The sequence below is a fragment of the Chelonoidis abingdonii genome, chromosome 2, assembly GCF_003597395.2.
Source record: "Chelonoidis abingdonii isolate Lonesome George chromosome 2, CheloAbing_2.0, whole genome shotgun sequence".
Taxonomy (NCBI): Eukaryota; Metazoa; Chordata; order Testudines; family Testudinidae; genus Chelonoidis; species Chelonoidis abingdonii.
This window is the reverse complement of record NC_133770.1, coordinates 132,927,066-132,944,889: the sequence shown is the minus strand read 5'-3', so window position 1 is coordinate 132,944,889 and position 17,824 is coordinate 132,927,066. Positions and strand designations below refer to the sequence as shown.

At 40.5% G+C, this 17,824-nt stretch overlaps 1 protein-coding gene across 2 annotated transcripts in view; it reads right to left on the bottom strand.

Annotated features, from left to right (window-relative positions):
• The window catches only part of ADCY2 (adenylate cyclase 2), a 393,903-nt gene that overhangs the window by 31,706 nt on the left and 344,373 nt on the right, over nt 1-17,824 (bottom strand). For both annotated transcript variants that reach the window (XM_032786515.2, XM_032786517.2), the window contains one exon: nt 12,987-13,106. In XM_032786515.2, the coding sequence (XP_032642406.1) occupies nt 12,987-13,106 (120 nt within the window). The remainder of the gene's footprint in view (nt 1-12,986; nt 13,107-17,824) is intronic.

The window sequence follows — 17,824 nt, the reverse complement described above, 5'->3', positions numbered from 1 at the left end:
ATGAAACTAACTACCTTGTACACTATTACCATCTGCATGGTAAGGACTTGGAGGAACAAGTCCAAAATGTCTGCAGCTACCTATCCGTTGTGGACCCTGTTGTGACCCTAGGCACCTCTGTATTCACACTCTACACACTACTACAATAACATCAGTAGAAAATATACCTCATGCAGTATAATATAAAATCTAGCAACATACTGGTTATTAATATAATTGTAAAATGCATCTGTTAACATTATATATGAAGTTATGAGTTTGAGGGATAGCTCAGTGGTTTGAGCATTGGCCTGCTAAGCCCAGGGTTGTGAGTTCAATCTTTGAGGGGGCCACTTAGGGATCTGGGGCAAAATCCGTGCTTGGTTCTGCTAGAGGAGGCTGGACTTGATTACCTTTTGGTGTACCTTCCAGCTCTATGAGATAGATATATCTCCATGTTACTAGAACATATTTAAGACCAGACAGTCTAGCTTAGATAAAGATGATAAACAGATCATCCTAGACTAAGGAATGTGGGTTTACCTCAATTTACATATTTGCAGTAAAGACATCAAGCTAAACCAGCAGGATTTATCCTGATCCTCAAGTTGAGAAACAGAGAATTAGCATGGCTCCTACACCTCAGAGAAACACAGGAGACAGCTGTGATGGGCTGTGGCTGTGCCACTATTCAGTGTACACACTACTTATGCCTATAGGAGGGATTCTCCAGTCGGCAAAGGTGATCTACCTCCACCAGAGATGGTACCTAGGTCAATGGAAGAGGAAGTTACGCACCTATGCAGTAACTGATGTTCTTCGAGCTGAGTGTCCCCGTGAGTGCTCCACTCCAGATGTTGGTGTGCCTTTGCTCAGAGATTTTGACAGCAGTACTCATACCGATAGCGCACGTGCAAAGCCTGCCCCATGCATTGAGCGGGCCTTAATAATATGCATGTGTGACTGGTCTTCTCAGTTCCTTCTCTACAATGAAGGCTACCCCAACTCTGAAGTAGAGGGGAGGATGGTGCGTAGTGGAGCACCCACAGGGACACTCATCTCAAAGAATGTCACTTACTGCACAGGTGAGTAACCTCCTCTTCTTCTTCAAGAGATGTTCCTCTGGGTGCTCCACTCCAGGTGACTTAAAAGCAGTGTATCTCAAGGAGGTAGGGACTTTGGATCTGGTAGGAATACGGTAGATAATACAGCTCTGCCCAACCATGTATCAGTGAGAGGGCCTTGAGAAATGCATAATGCTTAACAAATGTATGTTCAGACACCTAAGTGGCTGCTTTACAAATGTCAGCCAGAGGAACTTTGCACAGAAAAGCCAAAGAAGTAGCTACAGCTCTAGTGGAGTGAGTTCTGATGAAGGCTGGAGGAGTTGATCCTTTATTTGATAGCACAGTCGGATACAACTGGAGATCCAGTTGGAAAGTGTCTGGATAGAAATAGGTGTCCCTTTGGATCACTCCATAACGAAGACAGAGTCTGGAGGAGTTCCTAAGAGATTTAATTCTATCCAAGTAAAAGGACAGAGCCCTGTGTACATCCAATGTATGCATCATGCATTTGAAGAACTTTGCATGTGGTTTGGAGAAGAAGGTTGGTAGGTGTATAGGGTCATTGATGTGAAAGGACGAATGCACTTTTGGAATAAATTTGGGGTGTAGTTGGAGGGTAACTTTGTCCTTAAAAAATATTGTGTATGGTGAGTCTGCCACAAGCACTGCTATTTTTCCTGTGTGTCTGACGGAGGTGATTGCTACTAAAAATGCTGTTTTCATGAAGAGGTGTAAGAGAGAGCATGTGGTTCAAAAAATTGTTGAGTCAAGCATGTTAATATTAAATGGAGGTCCCATGGAGGGGTAGGGGGTTTAATGTCCAAATATAGGGATTGGAACCCTTTGAGAAAATGCTTGGTGACTGGATGGGCAAAAACAGAGGTATCATCGATCTGTGGTAAAAGTAGTAATAGCAGCTAAGTGGACTTTGATTGGAGCTGAAAGAAAGGCCAGACTGCTTAAGGTCTAAGACTTAGTCAAGTATTAATGGAAGAGGTGCGGAAGTGGGAGGAGTTTGTTTGGTCGAGCACCATTGTGTGAATCACTTCCACTTTCGGAGCTAGGTGAGCCAAGTAGATTGTGTTCTGCTGTGTAAGAGAACTCTTTGAACCTGTTCTAAGCATGCTAGTTCGTTTTGTGAGAATCGTGTAGGAACCAAGCTTTGAGGTGAAGCATGGATAGGTTGGGGTGGAGAAATCGGCCGTGTTGCTGTGATAGGAGGTTTGGAGTGAGGGGCAATGGATTCAGTGGGCGACTTGACATTCTGGTGAGGAACAGATACCATGGTTGTCTGGGTCATGACAGGGCAATCAGAATTACTGTGGCACAACCTGTTTGTAGCTTTGTCAGAATCCTGTGAAGAAGTGGTATCGGAGGAAATGCGTACATTAAGTCTTGATCCCATGAGATCATGAATACATCTTCTAGGGAATTTTTGCCCAGGCCTGCTCTGGAGCAAAATTCAGGACATTTCTTGTTCTTCGCAGTCATGAAGAGGTCCAGTGTTGGGTAGCCCCAAATGTGAAATATGTTGCATATGACCATCTTGTTTATCTCCCATTCACGATTCCAAGGAAATCGTCTGTTTAGTTCATCCACAGTGATATTCAGGGTCCCGGGCAGATAGGTGGCTGATATCTGGATGTTGTGCATGAGACACCAATTCCAGAGCTTCTTAGCTTCTGTGCAAAGTGAGTGAAATTGAGCTCCTCTCTGTCTATTTACATAGAACATGCAGGTGATGTTGTCTGTCATTATTCAAACATGTTGGTTCTGAATGAATGGGGGAAAATGGTGGCAGGGGTTGCGTATGGCTCAAAGTTCTAGGATGTTTATATGTAGGGAGGTTTCGATGGGAGACCATAGTCCCTGGGCTGTATGGTGGGACATGTGTACTCCCCATCCTGTGAGGGATGCATTGGTAGTCATTACAATGGATGGAGCATCCTGGAGAAAAGAGACTCCTGAGCAAAGGTTGGAAGGAACTGTCCACCATAGGCGGGCATCCTTGACTCTGAAGGGTATGGATAGAGGCTTGTTTAGAATGTGTATGTTCAGTCTGTAAATCATGGTGATTCGAGCTTGGAAGCATCTCATGTATAGGTGTGGGTTCCTGACCACAAAAGTACACGAGTCCATGTGGCCTAAAAGTTGTAGGCAGTTCCGAGCAGTGACCTGAGGACTTTAGCAAAGTTTTGTGACCAGGAGTTTTATGGTGTTGAAACGGTTAAGCAGGAGAGATGCTATGCCCTTTCGGGAATTGAGGTATGCTCCTATGAACTCCAGTTGTTGAGTAGGAGATAAGGTGGATTTTTTTTTTGTTTATTTGTAGGCTGAGGGACAGGAAGCATTCGGCGGTCAGCTGTGTGGATCGAAGAGCTTTGTCAAATGTTGAGGCTTTGAGGAGACAGTCGTCGAGGTAAGGAAATATTATAAACCCCTGTTTCCTGAGGTAGGGAGTGACGACAGCATGGAGTTTGGAAAAAAACATGGGGAGCAGTGGATAGGCTGAAGGGCAACACCATGTATTGAAAATGTGTTGAATCTAGCGTAAAACAAAGAAAACGTCTGTGGGCTGGATGTATAGTCACATGAAAATAGGTGTCTTGTAGGTCGAGGGCTAAAAAACAATTGCCCTGCTCCAGCACTGGGATTATGGTGGTGAAGGTAACCATTTTTAACTTTTGCTTTTTGATGAACTTGTTGAGCTTCCTGAGGTCTAGAATCGGTCACCATCCCCATTTTGTTTTCCGTTAAAAAATAATGGGAGCAGAAACCTTTTCCCCTGTGTTTTTTTGGGCATGACTTCCACTGCTCCCAATTGCAGGAGATGTACTTCTTGGAGGAGCAGTTGCTCATAAGAGGGGTCCCTGAAGAGGGACAGGGAGAGTGGATGGGTGGGACACAAGGATAGGAAAGGAACTGAATAGTCGATTGTGACGACCTCTATAGCCCACTTGTTGGTGGTAACGTTCTGCCATTGATGGGAGGATGGGCATAGGCGGTGTCCAAAAATAGGGGCAGGTGATGTCAGTGCTGAATTGGGAATAGTATTTTCTAAACCCTTGACCAAGGCTTCAAATTTGCTTATTTGTCAGAGGGGGTTGAGATGCTGTTGATGAGTTGGGATGGCAGTGTTGGGTCTCTGGCATTGCTGTTGTTGTTATTGCTTATGTGCTCTATGAGATTGATGTGCATATGTGGGGTAGCGTGGACGTTGGTAAGGTTGGTGTCTATATTGTCTCCTTCTGGTTGTAAGGGTTTGGATTCTTAGAGACCGGAGAATTGCCCTTGAGTCCTTCATGGAATGAAGTACATCATTCGTCGTGGAGGCAAAGAGCTTGTCACCATCAAAGTGGAGATACTCAATGGTACTTTGGACTTCCCGAGGAATGGAAGAGGACGAGAGCCATGAACTTCAGCGCATCACAACTGCTGTGGCAGCGAATCTTGCTGCAGTACTGGCCGCATTGAGGGCAGCCTGAAGAGTGATATGGGAGATGATTTGTTCCTCAGAAACTATGGCTGTAAACTGTTGTTTCTTTTTCTCTGGAATGTCATCAAGAAAGTCCATGACTTTACTATAGTTTTTGTGGTCATATTTTGCCAGACCAGCTGAATAATTAGCTATCCAGAATTGTAATGGGGAAGACATGTATACCTTACACCTGAGCAGATCTAACCGCTCCCTGTCCTTGACATAGGGGGTGGAGCGGGGAGACTGGTGCTTGTTCTTTTGATTCTACTACCAGCAAATTTGGCACCGGATGAGTGAAAGGAATTCAGAACCCTTGGAAGGGATAAAGTACTTCCGATCTACTCGCTTGCAGGTAGGTAGGCTTGCAGCCGGTGTTTGCCAGATGGCTTTGGCAGGTTCCATGAGGGCTGTGTTGATAGGTAATGCAATCCTGGAAGACAGAGATGGTTGCAGGATGTGGGTTAACTCATGTTGTTGTTCAGGAACTTCTTCCAGGTTAATCCTTAGCTCATTTGTGACTCTTTAAAAGAGGTCCTGATATTTTGAGACATCATCTGAAGACATCGGGGGAGGGGGAAGTAATGCTTCGTCTGGTGTAACTACTGGGTTGGAGGAGGTAGACCGTGATTGGTCCTGCAGGTGTGAAGGGACTGCCTGATATCATGACTCAGTGGCAGATTCGTCTACTGGTGGTGCTGAGCAGGTCTCACCCCCTGCCTTTGGTGGCATAATGAATATGATCCTGAGTATAGAGTGCCCATGGAGCCCAATATTGCCATTGTGGTGGGAAGGGCATGAGTGGTGCCATGCACGGGTTTACATACCATGGGGCGGGATCCTGGGAGTAGGACAAGGTAGCTTTTTTATGACCCATGTTGATTGGGGTCTCTGAATGGGAGACCTGCTAAGGTGAAAAGTCTCCCTGCAGCACAGATTCCTCATCACTGGAGAAGTGTGAGTTAGCAGGACAAAGCTGTCCGGACCTTGTGTGAGTGTCCACAAAGAAGTAGGGGTGACTGCAAGATAAGCGACACCTGCAGGTCCCTTGACTGAGTAAATTGCAGTGCCGCAGCACCTGTGTGGTGAGGGCTGTGTGAGAGGAATTTGCTGTGCAGGAGGGTTCATCTGCACTGCTGTCCTGAGCCTTGTATCACTGCCGGCAAGTTCAGAAGATGATGGTGCTGACAGAATGAGAACAGACTGCGAAGGGCCAGGAAGGCTAATATGTGTTGGCACCGCATCCTCCGCAGTGCTGAACAGTGCCGTGTGTGAGACAGGCAGCTGGAAGCCCGAAGCCTTGGCCACTGGTGTTTTGTGCTACTGCCACAGCCGCAGGTCGGTTTTGCGTGGCACCAGAGGAGCCCGGCATGTCACAAGTGCTGAGTCGAGGAAATGCCAGGAGGGAGGTTGTATTTAGCTCTTGGTGTATCCTTTACAGGTGAGAGAGGCTGCCATTTTTTGGAAGAGCATTTTGAGTCTCACTCCCTGTCCTTATGTGCCCTGGATTTCAGTTTGCTGCAGTAGACACATTTTTTAGGGATGTGAGATTCCACCAAGCATTTTATACATTTCGAGTGGCCATCTGAGATGGGAATGGCATCATGGCAAATCTGGGGAGCCAGGCATGTCAGAAGTGGCTGCCGCTGACAGGAACAAGAAAGGTTTTGTTTTTTTTTTTCTTTTTTGGAGACAAGAGATAGGACAAGTGGTATCTAACTACTGCTGGGAAGTTAAGCTAACAAGGAGCTTTATTTTAAACAAAGGGAGAGAAAGTTCTCTATGAGTCTGCTGAGCTCTGTCTCAGGCTGGGGACAGTAGAGAAGGAACTGAGGAGACCGGTTGCACATGCGAATTATTAAGGCACGCTCAACGTGTGGGGCAGGTTCTGCGCGTGTTGTCAAAATCTCCAAATGAAGCCGCAGGGGTGCACCAACACCTGGAGCGAAGCAACCACAGGGACATCTCTTGAAGAAGAAGAATTCTTTCTTTGACCTAGTGTTGTTTACATACGGACTTTGGTAGGCTTAAATATGCCACTCAGGGATGTGGATTTTTCACATCCCTGACTGATGTGAAAGTAGAATGAATTATATTGTGAAAATAGAAAGGATTAAAGAAATGCTGTCTGTACCTTTAAGCAAAATTGTTGGAATGATGCAATCCAGGTGTCAGGAATACAGACATTAACATAGAACAATTGCACCTTTAAGGGCAATTGGTGAAGTATTAGCCTTAGATTGATAAGAGTTAGTAAAGAAGTAGCATATGCATGCTGTGCCCCAGGTGAATTTTATTGTTTTGCTTTCTTTGTTCCTTTGTCTAATTCCCGCTCTTTTATCTGTATAAATAAGATAGTTTGTGTCAGTGCACGGTGCTCACATTATCTGGATGTTATTAGCAGAGCGCTGTGCTAATAAAATAGAGTGGTCTGACAAACTGTGAGTCCTGAGTCTAACTTTGACACTGACATAGTTAAATCAACCTAATTTTCTAGTGTATACTAAGTGTCAATCCCCAGGAGGCCTTCCTGATTTATAAGAGAAAAAGGCATCCCTTTTGGGATATAAGGAACAGAGAGAGGCTCAGGAGAAAAAGGAACCAAGCAAATTGATCACTGTGATGGGTCCTGGCCAGCCTGGACAGAAAAGACTGTGAATAAGAGGAAATCATCTTGAATACAAGCTGTATCTTGCTAGCTTAAATTTTAGATGTGTGTTTTCACTTTCTTCGCTTGTAACCATCTCACTACTTTTATCTCTTTTATTTGGTATTGCTTCATCCATGCTTTGTTGTTAATATTTATTTATGTGTTTTGTTTTGCTTTCCTTATAAATCAGCCAGGTGGTGTGAGTTCAGTAAAGTGTGTGCTTCTAGAAAGCTAACAGGTTGGAGTGTTGTGTTGTCTCTGTAAAAGCAGCAAGCCTAACACTGTCTCTGTTAGGGTCCAGTGAGAGGAACTGGTCACTACAGTACAACAATTAAGGGGGGGAATTCAGAGATGGAAGGGTACCGAGGTCGGCCTATAAGGAGTAAACAAGTTGGGCAAGACCAGGGTTGGTTGTGCACTGCTGACAGACTGTTGGGGTCAGATCACTGAACCAAAGCTGTACAGACACAAGACACCCAAGGGTTACAAGGTAAATGGTGACTAACCAGCTTACTGTCTTGAGTGAACTCCAAAACGTTATTCCTGTAATAGCACAGAGCTTAGAGCAACTGCAGGCTCTGCTTGCAGGACTTGTAATCTCTGAAGCAATAAGCATAGAGCTTATAAACTCCATACATATTGTACTTACACAGATGGTGGGAAAATAATGAAATAACTAAAATGAGGGAATCTAGAAAGCTCAAACTGGGTCTATGCTTAAGATATACATTTACCTGAAATGTAAAGCCTTCAGGCCAAATCTTCTGTTGAGTTATGAGTGGAGAAGAAAACTTACAAAAACTACTATTTTTTCTAGGACTTATACATCAAAAAATGGTTTGTATGGTTGAGGTTAAACTTTCCTGAAACATTTTTCTCTGGCCTAAGACTAAACATGAAAAACTTCAGGTCAATTTTTGTTTTGTTTTTTGATGAAAGTGAGACTGGGTTGTCAAAATCAGCACTGAAATGGAAAGACAATTATAGTATATTCTCACTTATGGAGTCTTTATCACATTCTCCACAGAGTACCTGAATGTTAAGGATTTATTCCTCAAAAAAAAAGTTACTTTTCTTAGGCCAAGTACATTTTATTTCTCATTAAGATATTTCCGGAACACTGCTGGCTTGTCGACAGAAGTGTTTGACTGAATCTGAATCACCATATACTCATTTTGGAAGATCTCTACTGTGAGTGCTTTGTACAGCACAATCAGCTGTAGTTAACTTGTAATTTTAATTTTTCTCCAGTGCTTATAATTTATTGCTGCTTGAAATAAGCAAAAAAATAATTCTTGTTCAGAATTACTAATATTAAATCTTCATTGATTATTGCATTCTTTTCAATGGTGCCTTTTATACTCTTGTGAGTTCAATCTATATAAAGTAGCAGAATCCATTTTTCTACTATGTAAGCATCACTATTTTTGAAAGTGCTTTTCATATGGGAAAAACGTTAATGTTTGTGCATCCAAAACAAAACACAAAGGTCAAGAAACTTTGTTGTGAAGAAAAGAGCACCAGTTAGAAATAGACAGCCCAATTTGCAAATGCTGCCTCAATGAGTATGCCTAATTCAAGTTGAGAAGCCAAAAATGTAGGTACCTCGGATTGCTGTGCATTTTTTAAAACATAGCCCTAAGTTTGTCTCTTTCATTTTTTTGGTTATGTCTATACTACAGCCTATGTCAGCCTAACTTATGTCACTCAGGGGTGCGAATATTCTACCCCCCACAGAGCAACAGACGTTACACCCACATAAGCGCTGGTGTGCACAGTGCTATGTCGGCAGGAGAGCTGCTCCCACTGACACAGCTTCTGCCACTCGCAAAGGTGGCACAGAGCATTTTCACCAGATGTGCTGCTGCAGCGCTGTATGTATAGACATGTCCATAGTTCTTATACATTAGCTCACTGCTCTTCTGTCTGGGTTCCCAACACTGCATGGAAATGTTTAAATCCCTCAAGAATCATGTTTTCAGTTAAACAAAGTTTAAAGTTATGGACCCATTTGTATTTGTAGCAAACCTATCTTTTGGATTTAAACTACTAGGCAGTTTCAATTAAAGTACTGTGATTTGGACCCTTCTTTCCCCCCCTCAATCCCTCCCACTCCTCAGAGCTGGGGAACAGGGTGGGGTGGGGTGGGCCAGGCTATAAAACTGCAAAAAGCTGCCACCTCTGCATAGTCACCTAACTAATTCTTGCATAAGATCCATGCGGCCAATAGAACAGACAGGATAGAGGACATAGATAGGGTTTGAGGAAGGAACAGCAAGGGGTAAAAAACATGAAAAACCAATACCGCTGGAATTACCATTAATGTGTGTTGTGAGCTTTCTGATCCCTCTCAGAGAGCACAAAACTGCAATCTAGCAAACCAGTGGCACGATAGGTTTCTGGCCAGCCATTTTCTGCCCTGACTGGGTCTGCGTGGAGGAAGAGTATCTGCATAGCTGGCCAGAATCTATAGATTTGGGGGACTTTATATAAAGGATTGTTTTCCTTCTTGTGTACTTGTAGCCTCACCACTTGTCTTCTCCTTCATACCCCTGTAGGGCTCAGACAAGATGGGTACAGAATACCCAGACAGCAGCTATTTCAAAGCCACAGAGCTGCGCTATTGCCAACTCTTGTGATTTGACCATGAGACTTGTGGTATTTGGTATTTTTCTTAAAACTTTAGGTCCTGGAGTGCTGCGATTCTGAGATTTTCAGCATTATTTAAAAAGAAAAAAATAAGTTGATAGCCCACATGGTTGTGGTGGACAGCTTGAAAATATGAATTAAAGGCTCAACATCCAGAGGCACATAAAAAGAATTCCAAATACATTATAAAAAAATCTCATGATATTCTGGGAGCTGAGTAATAAATTTTGAACATTTGGGGCTGGCAATACTGGAAATGTTATTGTATTTTGTCTCACACAGGAGGAGATCATATGGGTCCAAAAGATATGAATTCTACATAACTTCTAACATTTGGAAACCATTTTGCAGCCTCCTAACAAAACAAAAAGACAAACAATCCCTTTGCAACTGATTAAGTATTCCCTGACAAATCTTGTATAACAGCAGAATGCACAGTAATGTAACTAAGAACATCTCATATTGCAGCAAAAAATATTAATTAGCATGGTTCCAAATAGGGCTCAGTTCTTCTGGGATTGAAGCATTTTAAAATGTCTTATTCATTCATTTTAGTCTGCATACTCAACAGAGCTGTCAGCTTCACTTTTTATAAGTTACAGGCAGTTTCTCTGTGGGAGTAATGTTTAATGCCATTACACACATATACAAATGACTGACGTTTAATTTTAAAAAATAATGTTTTGCCACCACAAGTGCTCAGTGTACCATTCAATAAACATAGAATAGTTTTTTTATCTATAGATTTTTAATTTTTCTAAATCAGTGATTCATTAATAATTCAAAAAGATTTTGCCTCTCCCCTGCTGTCTTTATCAAGCCAGAACCTATGAGCTCTGAAATGCTTTCTGTGGTTTAGGATGGAACTACTGTATAATTAGGATGTTTTTAATAGATAAATAGGAAAGAGGAGTGTTAAAACCTTTATTCCACCATAAATTATTCACTATACCTGAATTATTAAGAAAGCAATGACAAAATTTTTGTCTATTTCTGTCATAACTAAGTAAACACTTTGATTAAGTGACAGACAATATGGTTTCTACACGTAGAGAATGCATTTTGATATTATTTAAATTTAAAAAAACATATTAAAGACCAGTTACTATAAATAGTTGCAATACCATGAAGACCTGGGTATCTTAGTAAGATACTGGATAGTGTCAAACAGAATATTAAACTTATCCTTTATTGTGGTGGAAAAAAACCTCAAAAGAATTATAAAAGTAAAACAAAATAATATATGACAAAAGTAGATATAAAATGTTTCTGTTTAAAATAAGATAAAAATAAATTAGTGGACTGACAGTTTCTCCATGTATATACATACATAGGACTGGGGAAGCTTGAGGTCAGTTTATTTATAGCAAAAGCTCTTTAATCATATCCTTACGTAGTAAATAAATGTGCTACCAATAAGCTATTAGCTCACACTGATCAGGAGATAAATGTTTGACACCTCCTGAAATCTTCCTGGATGCTAGAACTCCTCACAAAATATCATGTTACAAAATGTTTCAATTAAAGAAGAGAGACTACACTTCTATTAATTTTTCTGCAAAAAAAATGCCCCTTCTTTAGGCCCACTGACCTAGAAATAAAAATGTGCATGAAGTTTATCCCCATTTAGATTAGTTGCTTTCACACCGACATAATGTGAAAACTTGTGAGCGTTGCAAGAGTTGAGTCCACCAATCAGGCCCTCCCTCATTGATTAAACATTTCTTTCAGAATTAATTAAAATGATGCTTGTAATTAACAGATTATCTAGTTAATCTTTACAACACACCTCTGAATTAGGCATTATTTTCATTTTATAGATTGGAAAACTATGCCAAAGATGTTGAGTGGATTGCCCAAGGCCACAGAAGGAGACAATTATTATAGGCAGAACTCAGAGAGTTTAAGCCTGGAGAGACCATTACATCATCTAGCCCAACTTCATGTATACTACAGGCCATTAAATTTCACGCAGTTACCCCTGTACTGAGGCCAACAACTTGTGTTTAACTAAAACATATTTTCCATAAAGGCATCCAGTCTTGGTCTGAAAGACATCAAGAGAAGGAGATTCCACCACTCCTCTTTGTAATTTGTTTCAATGTTTAATCATTCTCAGTGTTAAAATATTACACCTAATTTGGAGTGTTTTGCTTCTGCTTCCAGTCACTGGCTCTTGTGATGCCTTTCTCTGCTAGAATAGAAAGCTGTTTAGTACTAGGTATTCCTTCCCCATGAAGGAAGTTAGACATTAATCAAGATACCTCTCAATCTTCTTTTTCTGATAAGCTAAATAGATGGAGTTCTTTAAGAGTCACAGTAAGCCACTGTCTCCAGCCCTCAAATTGTTTCTGTATCTCTTTTCTGGATCCTCCCCAAATTTTCAGCATCCAAGGATCACACGAGCCTCTTTTCCCCCTATAGCATTGCACTGGAAGCTCATGTTGAATCGCTTGTCCCTGATGACCCCTTAATTCCTTTTCAGAATCACTGCTTTCCAGGATATAGTCTCCCATTCTGTAGGTATGAGCATCCCTCCATGTTCCTAAATGTATGACCTTGCATTTGGCTGTATTGCAGTAAACTTGTTTGAATGGACCCAGTTAAGTAAGTGATCCAGGTCGCTCTCTTTGACTGCCCCATCCTCCTCATTATTTACTACTCCTCCAGTTTTTGTTTCATCTGTAAATTTGATCAGCAGCGATTTTATATTTACTTTCAGATAATTGATGCAAGTGTCAGGCCTAGTACCGATATCTCTGGAAACCCACTAGAAACACCCCCATTTGATCGTGATTCTTCACTGACAATTACTTTCAGATCTGTCAGCTAGTCAGTTTCTAATCCACATAAGGTGTGCTCTACTGATATTGTAGAATGGCATTTTTTTAGAATTAGAACTCTAGAGTTCTTGGCTATCAAACATTTCTCCAAACCTCTTTCTTAATCTGAAATTCATTGAAATTCAAAGTTAGGGCCTGATTTTCAGAAGTGGCGAGGCCCTGCACCTCTCCTTGACTTCAAATGAAGTTGTGAGTACTCAGTACCTCTGGAGGTTTCTTGAAAAATCCCTCTGAACCACTAAGCTGCAAAAGGTCCAGTGACAGTAGGTTTAATGTAGCCATTGCAAACTATAAAAAAATAAAGAAATGTAAAATGAACTTACTGGTAGGTAAAAATAGTTGTTTTGTATATACCACAGTGTTTGAGCACTTGATTCAGGAAAACTTGCATTTGATGAATTAAGAACCGGGATGAAAATTATCACAGGATCATCCAGGAAAAACTAGAGGAAAATAATATGAAGTTTGTTAGTATCTTCAGTGGTGACAGATCAAAGAAATAAACGGAGAGGGAAAATTTCAATCATTAATTACTTATTTTGATAGAAACCGAATCAGAGGTCCCAAGTCATTTTTGAATGGAATGCAATGGGGTTTATTTTCAAATTACCATTGTGTGCCCACACTGCAAAAGAAAATATATCATGAAGTACTTTGACGTAAACTTATATTTAGGCTGGGCAGAATTACATTTTAAAAATAATTTTGACAGAGAATATTGATGTTTATTTTTAAGCATTTTTAATTCAAATTTTCACAACTGCAAAATCAAGGAGGGATCAGACATTGAGATTCAAAAAGTTAAACTGTTAAAACACAAATAGTCAACATCACATGCCAATATATGCAAAGTAAATATAATTAAATAATACTAATAAGTTCACAAACAGCATTTTTGTTACTTTGTCTATCTGTAAATTTTTATTGTTGTAGATGAAATATTTTTTGTCAGCTTGTGTGTGTCTGGTGACATCAACATTTACCAATACAAATCTAACCCTTCCAACCTACATTCATCTACCTTCAAGCATTGTCATTAAGCAGTCTACAGCAATCTGTGGAACTAGAAACATAAGTTTTATTATACTATGAACACGTACCAGTGCCAGGTGAAATAGGAGACTGAGTAAAACAAAAAATAATAAAAGCATACACAAGGGAAAAAAATACACAGAAATGTCAGTTTTCATGAAACAAACACCAATTACTTCTGAAATATGTGTTTGTATTTTGCTGTCTTTCGTCAAACCATCTCCACTTGCTATCTCACTTATGTCACTTTGGAGATTCTGTAGTGCCTATATACACAGTATTTTAATGTAGCATTCTCTTTTCTCTCCATTAGAGATAACTCAGCCTTTGCATTCACATCCTTGGGGGTGGGGAGGAGGTAGTGGAATGGAAAGAAAGCTGTATTTTTATTAACCTCAATGTTTGCAAGTATTTCAGCAAAGTACCATTAAGTTCTTATTTTCACCTTTAATTTATATTCCAAGCAGATTTTTCTCTCACATTCATATAATCTATCCTCTGTTTTGGACCGTGTGCAATGCAGGATGACAGTGCTTGCTGTGCTGATACTCCTTTGAAGAGGAACCTAGGATGAGCACTTCTGTGCTTTTCTAATTTATCTGACCAGAAGACTGTACAAATGCAAATAGTGATACTAGGTTCTTTTCAGCTTCATAACTAACTTGTTGGCTTCCAGCAGGGTTTGCACTGAGGTATTTAGAGTTAAGTGGCATGTCATCCACTACAATCAAATCTAACAAAATCAAAAAGAAATTTTTAAAAATATACCTTTATCACTAATTAAAACTAATATTATCACAAAAATGCAAGGTTAAAATAAAAAAGAAATGCATGTACGGCGTTCTTGTGCCTTTAAATCATGGCCTCACTCTGGGGCCATTTCAGAGGAGCATAACTCTCCCATTCGTAGTTCCCAGAATCACTGTATATGGGATATGCAGATCTGACAGAGTTTTAGGAAGTGTAGCCACTGCTGCAGCTTTTGAAAGAGTGCAGAGTACACTCCCCTCCTATGTAAGGCCAGCCTTGCAGCACAGCACAGAGAGGGATATGCCCATAACATGGCTCTCTCTGCATACCCTTTGAAGAGGTCAGGGCTGCTGGAAGTGCAAGAGCTAATTGGGATGTCTCACCTACTTGTGTACCTGTGGTGGACCAGACATAATCTTTCCCTAGGATGATGTTGCTTTTTTAAATGCATTTTTATCATTAAGTCACTGATATTATAATTATTTATTTGTGTTACAGTAGCATCTACAGGCCCTAACTGAGATAGGCACCTCATCATGCTAGGTACTGTACAAAGCGATAATAAGAGACAGCCCCTGCCCTGAAGAACTTGAACAATAAATAGAAAAAACAGACAAAAGTTGGGTGAAATATTTATTAAATATTATTATTATTTATTATATGCTAGAACAATATGCTGAAGAAATCAAGTCTGAAGAATCAGGGCAGAAACAAAACCCCTCTTTCACTGTTTGTATTTGCATACAGGTGCTGGCTTATTTTGCCAGTTTCTAGAGCACTGGTTATTTGCCACTGCTATGTTCTTAACATTTTATATATGTGCATTGAGGCCAAATGGGTCTTCACTCCTAATATACCCTTTTAAAATCTGTATGTTTCTACAGTAGTTTATTTTTGTTTTTTTAAAAACATGTTTCAGCCAATTCTAGATTTGATGACAAAAAGACAAAGTATTATTTTTCAAATATTAAAAAAAGTGAACAAAGAATTGTAAACTTCTTACCTTTACTTAGCTGCCTAAGGTAAATGTCACAGACTCATCAGATTTAAATATATTGAATAAATATGATGCACAGAACCATGTCCTTAAATACGTTTACCTTCTCCCTTAATATATATACAAGAGTCTGTCAACAGCTTCCAGACATGGGGTAAAATTTTGAAATAACGTTGAAGAATTTAGTTACACACCTACTATTAACATTAATTGAAATCACAGAAATAAATCCTGCCCTTCGTTAGATCTCTGACACCAGAATTCATTTAAGAGATAAGCACTCGGAACTGTGTTTTATGAGATCTTAATCAAACCCACCCAACGTAATACATCTCCATAATATACTAAATTAAACTTAAATTTTCCTCTGTAATCCCTGTATTATATCATTGTGGTACCCCAAAGGAATACTCTGTAGAGGCATAAGATTTCTTCATTTAACTATAAGTGTATCTTTTTGATAAACAGATTGTAAGGCAAAGCTTATTTAAATATATAATATGTGTGCACATCAAGACTTTAAAATAATCACACCTTAGGAAATAATTTATAGTGCCAAATTATCTGTGGATGTAAATTCACATATTACAGATTCCAAGATCAGAAGGGACCATTGTGAACATCTAAACTGATCTGCAAAACACAGGCCGTAGATCTTTTCCAAATTAATTCCTGCTTCAAGTAAAACAGCCTGTGGTTGAATTAGAGCATATCTTTTAGAAAACCCAATCGTGATTTAAAAATTGCCAGTGAATCCACCACAATCTTTCAAATGTTGTTCCAAAGTTTAATTATTTTCATGTGCTTTATTTCTAGTTGGAATTTATCTGGATTCAACTTCCAGCCACTGGATTTTGTTACACCTTTGTCTGCTAGATTGAAGTGCCCTCTATTTTCAAATTTCTGTTCCTCATGGAAGTACTGACAAACTGATCAAAATCATTCCTTGATAAGCTAATTAGATGGAACTCCTTGAGTCTTTCACTGAACAACATTAACACAACATTACCAAAACTTAACAGCGATATCTAATTCCTGAGAAAATGCAAGAAACAAAACATTATTCTCAGAGGACTCACCATCTATAACCCTCTGATCATCTCCTACAACTCCAAATATACTGAACAGCTCTGCAGAAGGTCTTCAGAAAAAAACGGAGAAACCATCTCCTGCACCTCACATACTCCAGAAGGAACCACTCAAACAAGAAAGAGGAGGTTTATTATCTGTAACTGGAGGTTCTTCAAGATGTGTGGTCCCTATCTGTATTCCATGCCCCCGAAGTTAGAGAATTTGAAAGTAGTGTCTGTTGGTCCACCTATGAGCCCTGACTTGCCTCATGCTTCTGTCCAAGGTGATAAAGGGCATGGCGGACCAACTGCATCTTCAGTTCCTTCTCCATCATGAATCAGACAGATCCATAGCAAAGGGAAAGGAGGGTGGGAAGCAGAATACAGAAAGGGACCACACATCTAGAAGAACCTCCAAATACAGGTAAAAAACCTCCTCTTCTTTGAGTGATGGTCCCTACTATATTCTGTTGAGGGTGATTGACAAGCAGTACCTAAATTGGAAGAGGGTATGAGGATGAGGACGGAATGGTTGTGCGGAGAACCGCCACACAGAAGGAGGAGTCCGCTGCAGAGTCCTGCACTAATGTTCAGTGTGTTGCAAAGGTGTGCACAGAACTGCATGTGGCCGCTTTACATATGTCCTGAATTAGCATGTCTAGAAAGTGAGGCCTCGGGGGCTCTGTAACAAATCATCCATCTTTTGATTGAAAAGATGAGACTAACTGAAGGGGAGGTCTTCAACTGTGTTTTGCACCTCCCTAGGGAAACCATATGAGTGGAGCCAAGATACCTGACACATAACTGTGGCCATAGCCATGGCCTTTGAGGACGTATCTGCTGCGCCACTGCTGATTGAACTGCTGTTTCAGCTACCAGCTTCCCTTTCTCAATGATCACACAAAAATTAGCCCTGTCATGTTGAGGGAGACTATCAGTAAATTCCTCAAATTAGCTGTAATTCAAGAAGTCAAATTTGTCTAGAAACACCTGATAGTTCCTGATCCTGAATTGAAGACAAGATGAGGAAAAGACCTTATGCCTAAAAAGGTCCAAACACTGCTCTCCTTGTCAGATGGTGTAGAGCAAGGATGCTGTTGTCTGTCTTGTTCTGTCACAGCTTACAAAAACAGGAAGTTTTGGGGGAGGTGTGGGAAGAGGAACTCGGATCTCTTAGCCAGAATGTAATAGCATCTTTCAGCCCCTTTGGGCGTAGGCATGTATGTGGCCAGGGTGTGCCATACTGTTCTGGCAGGCTCAAGAATGGCATTTTTAATAGGCAGTACAACTCTAGTTGGTCCTGAGGAGTGGG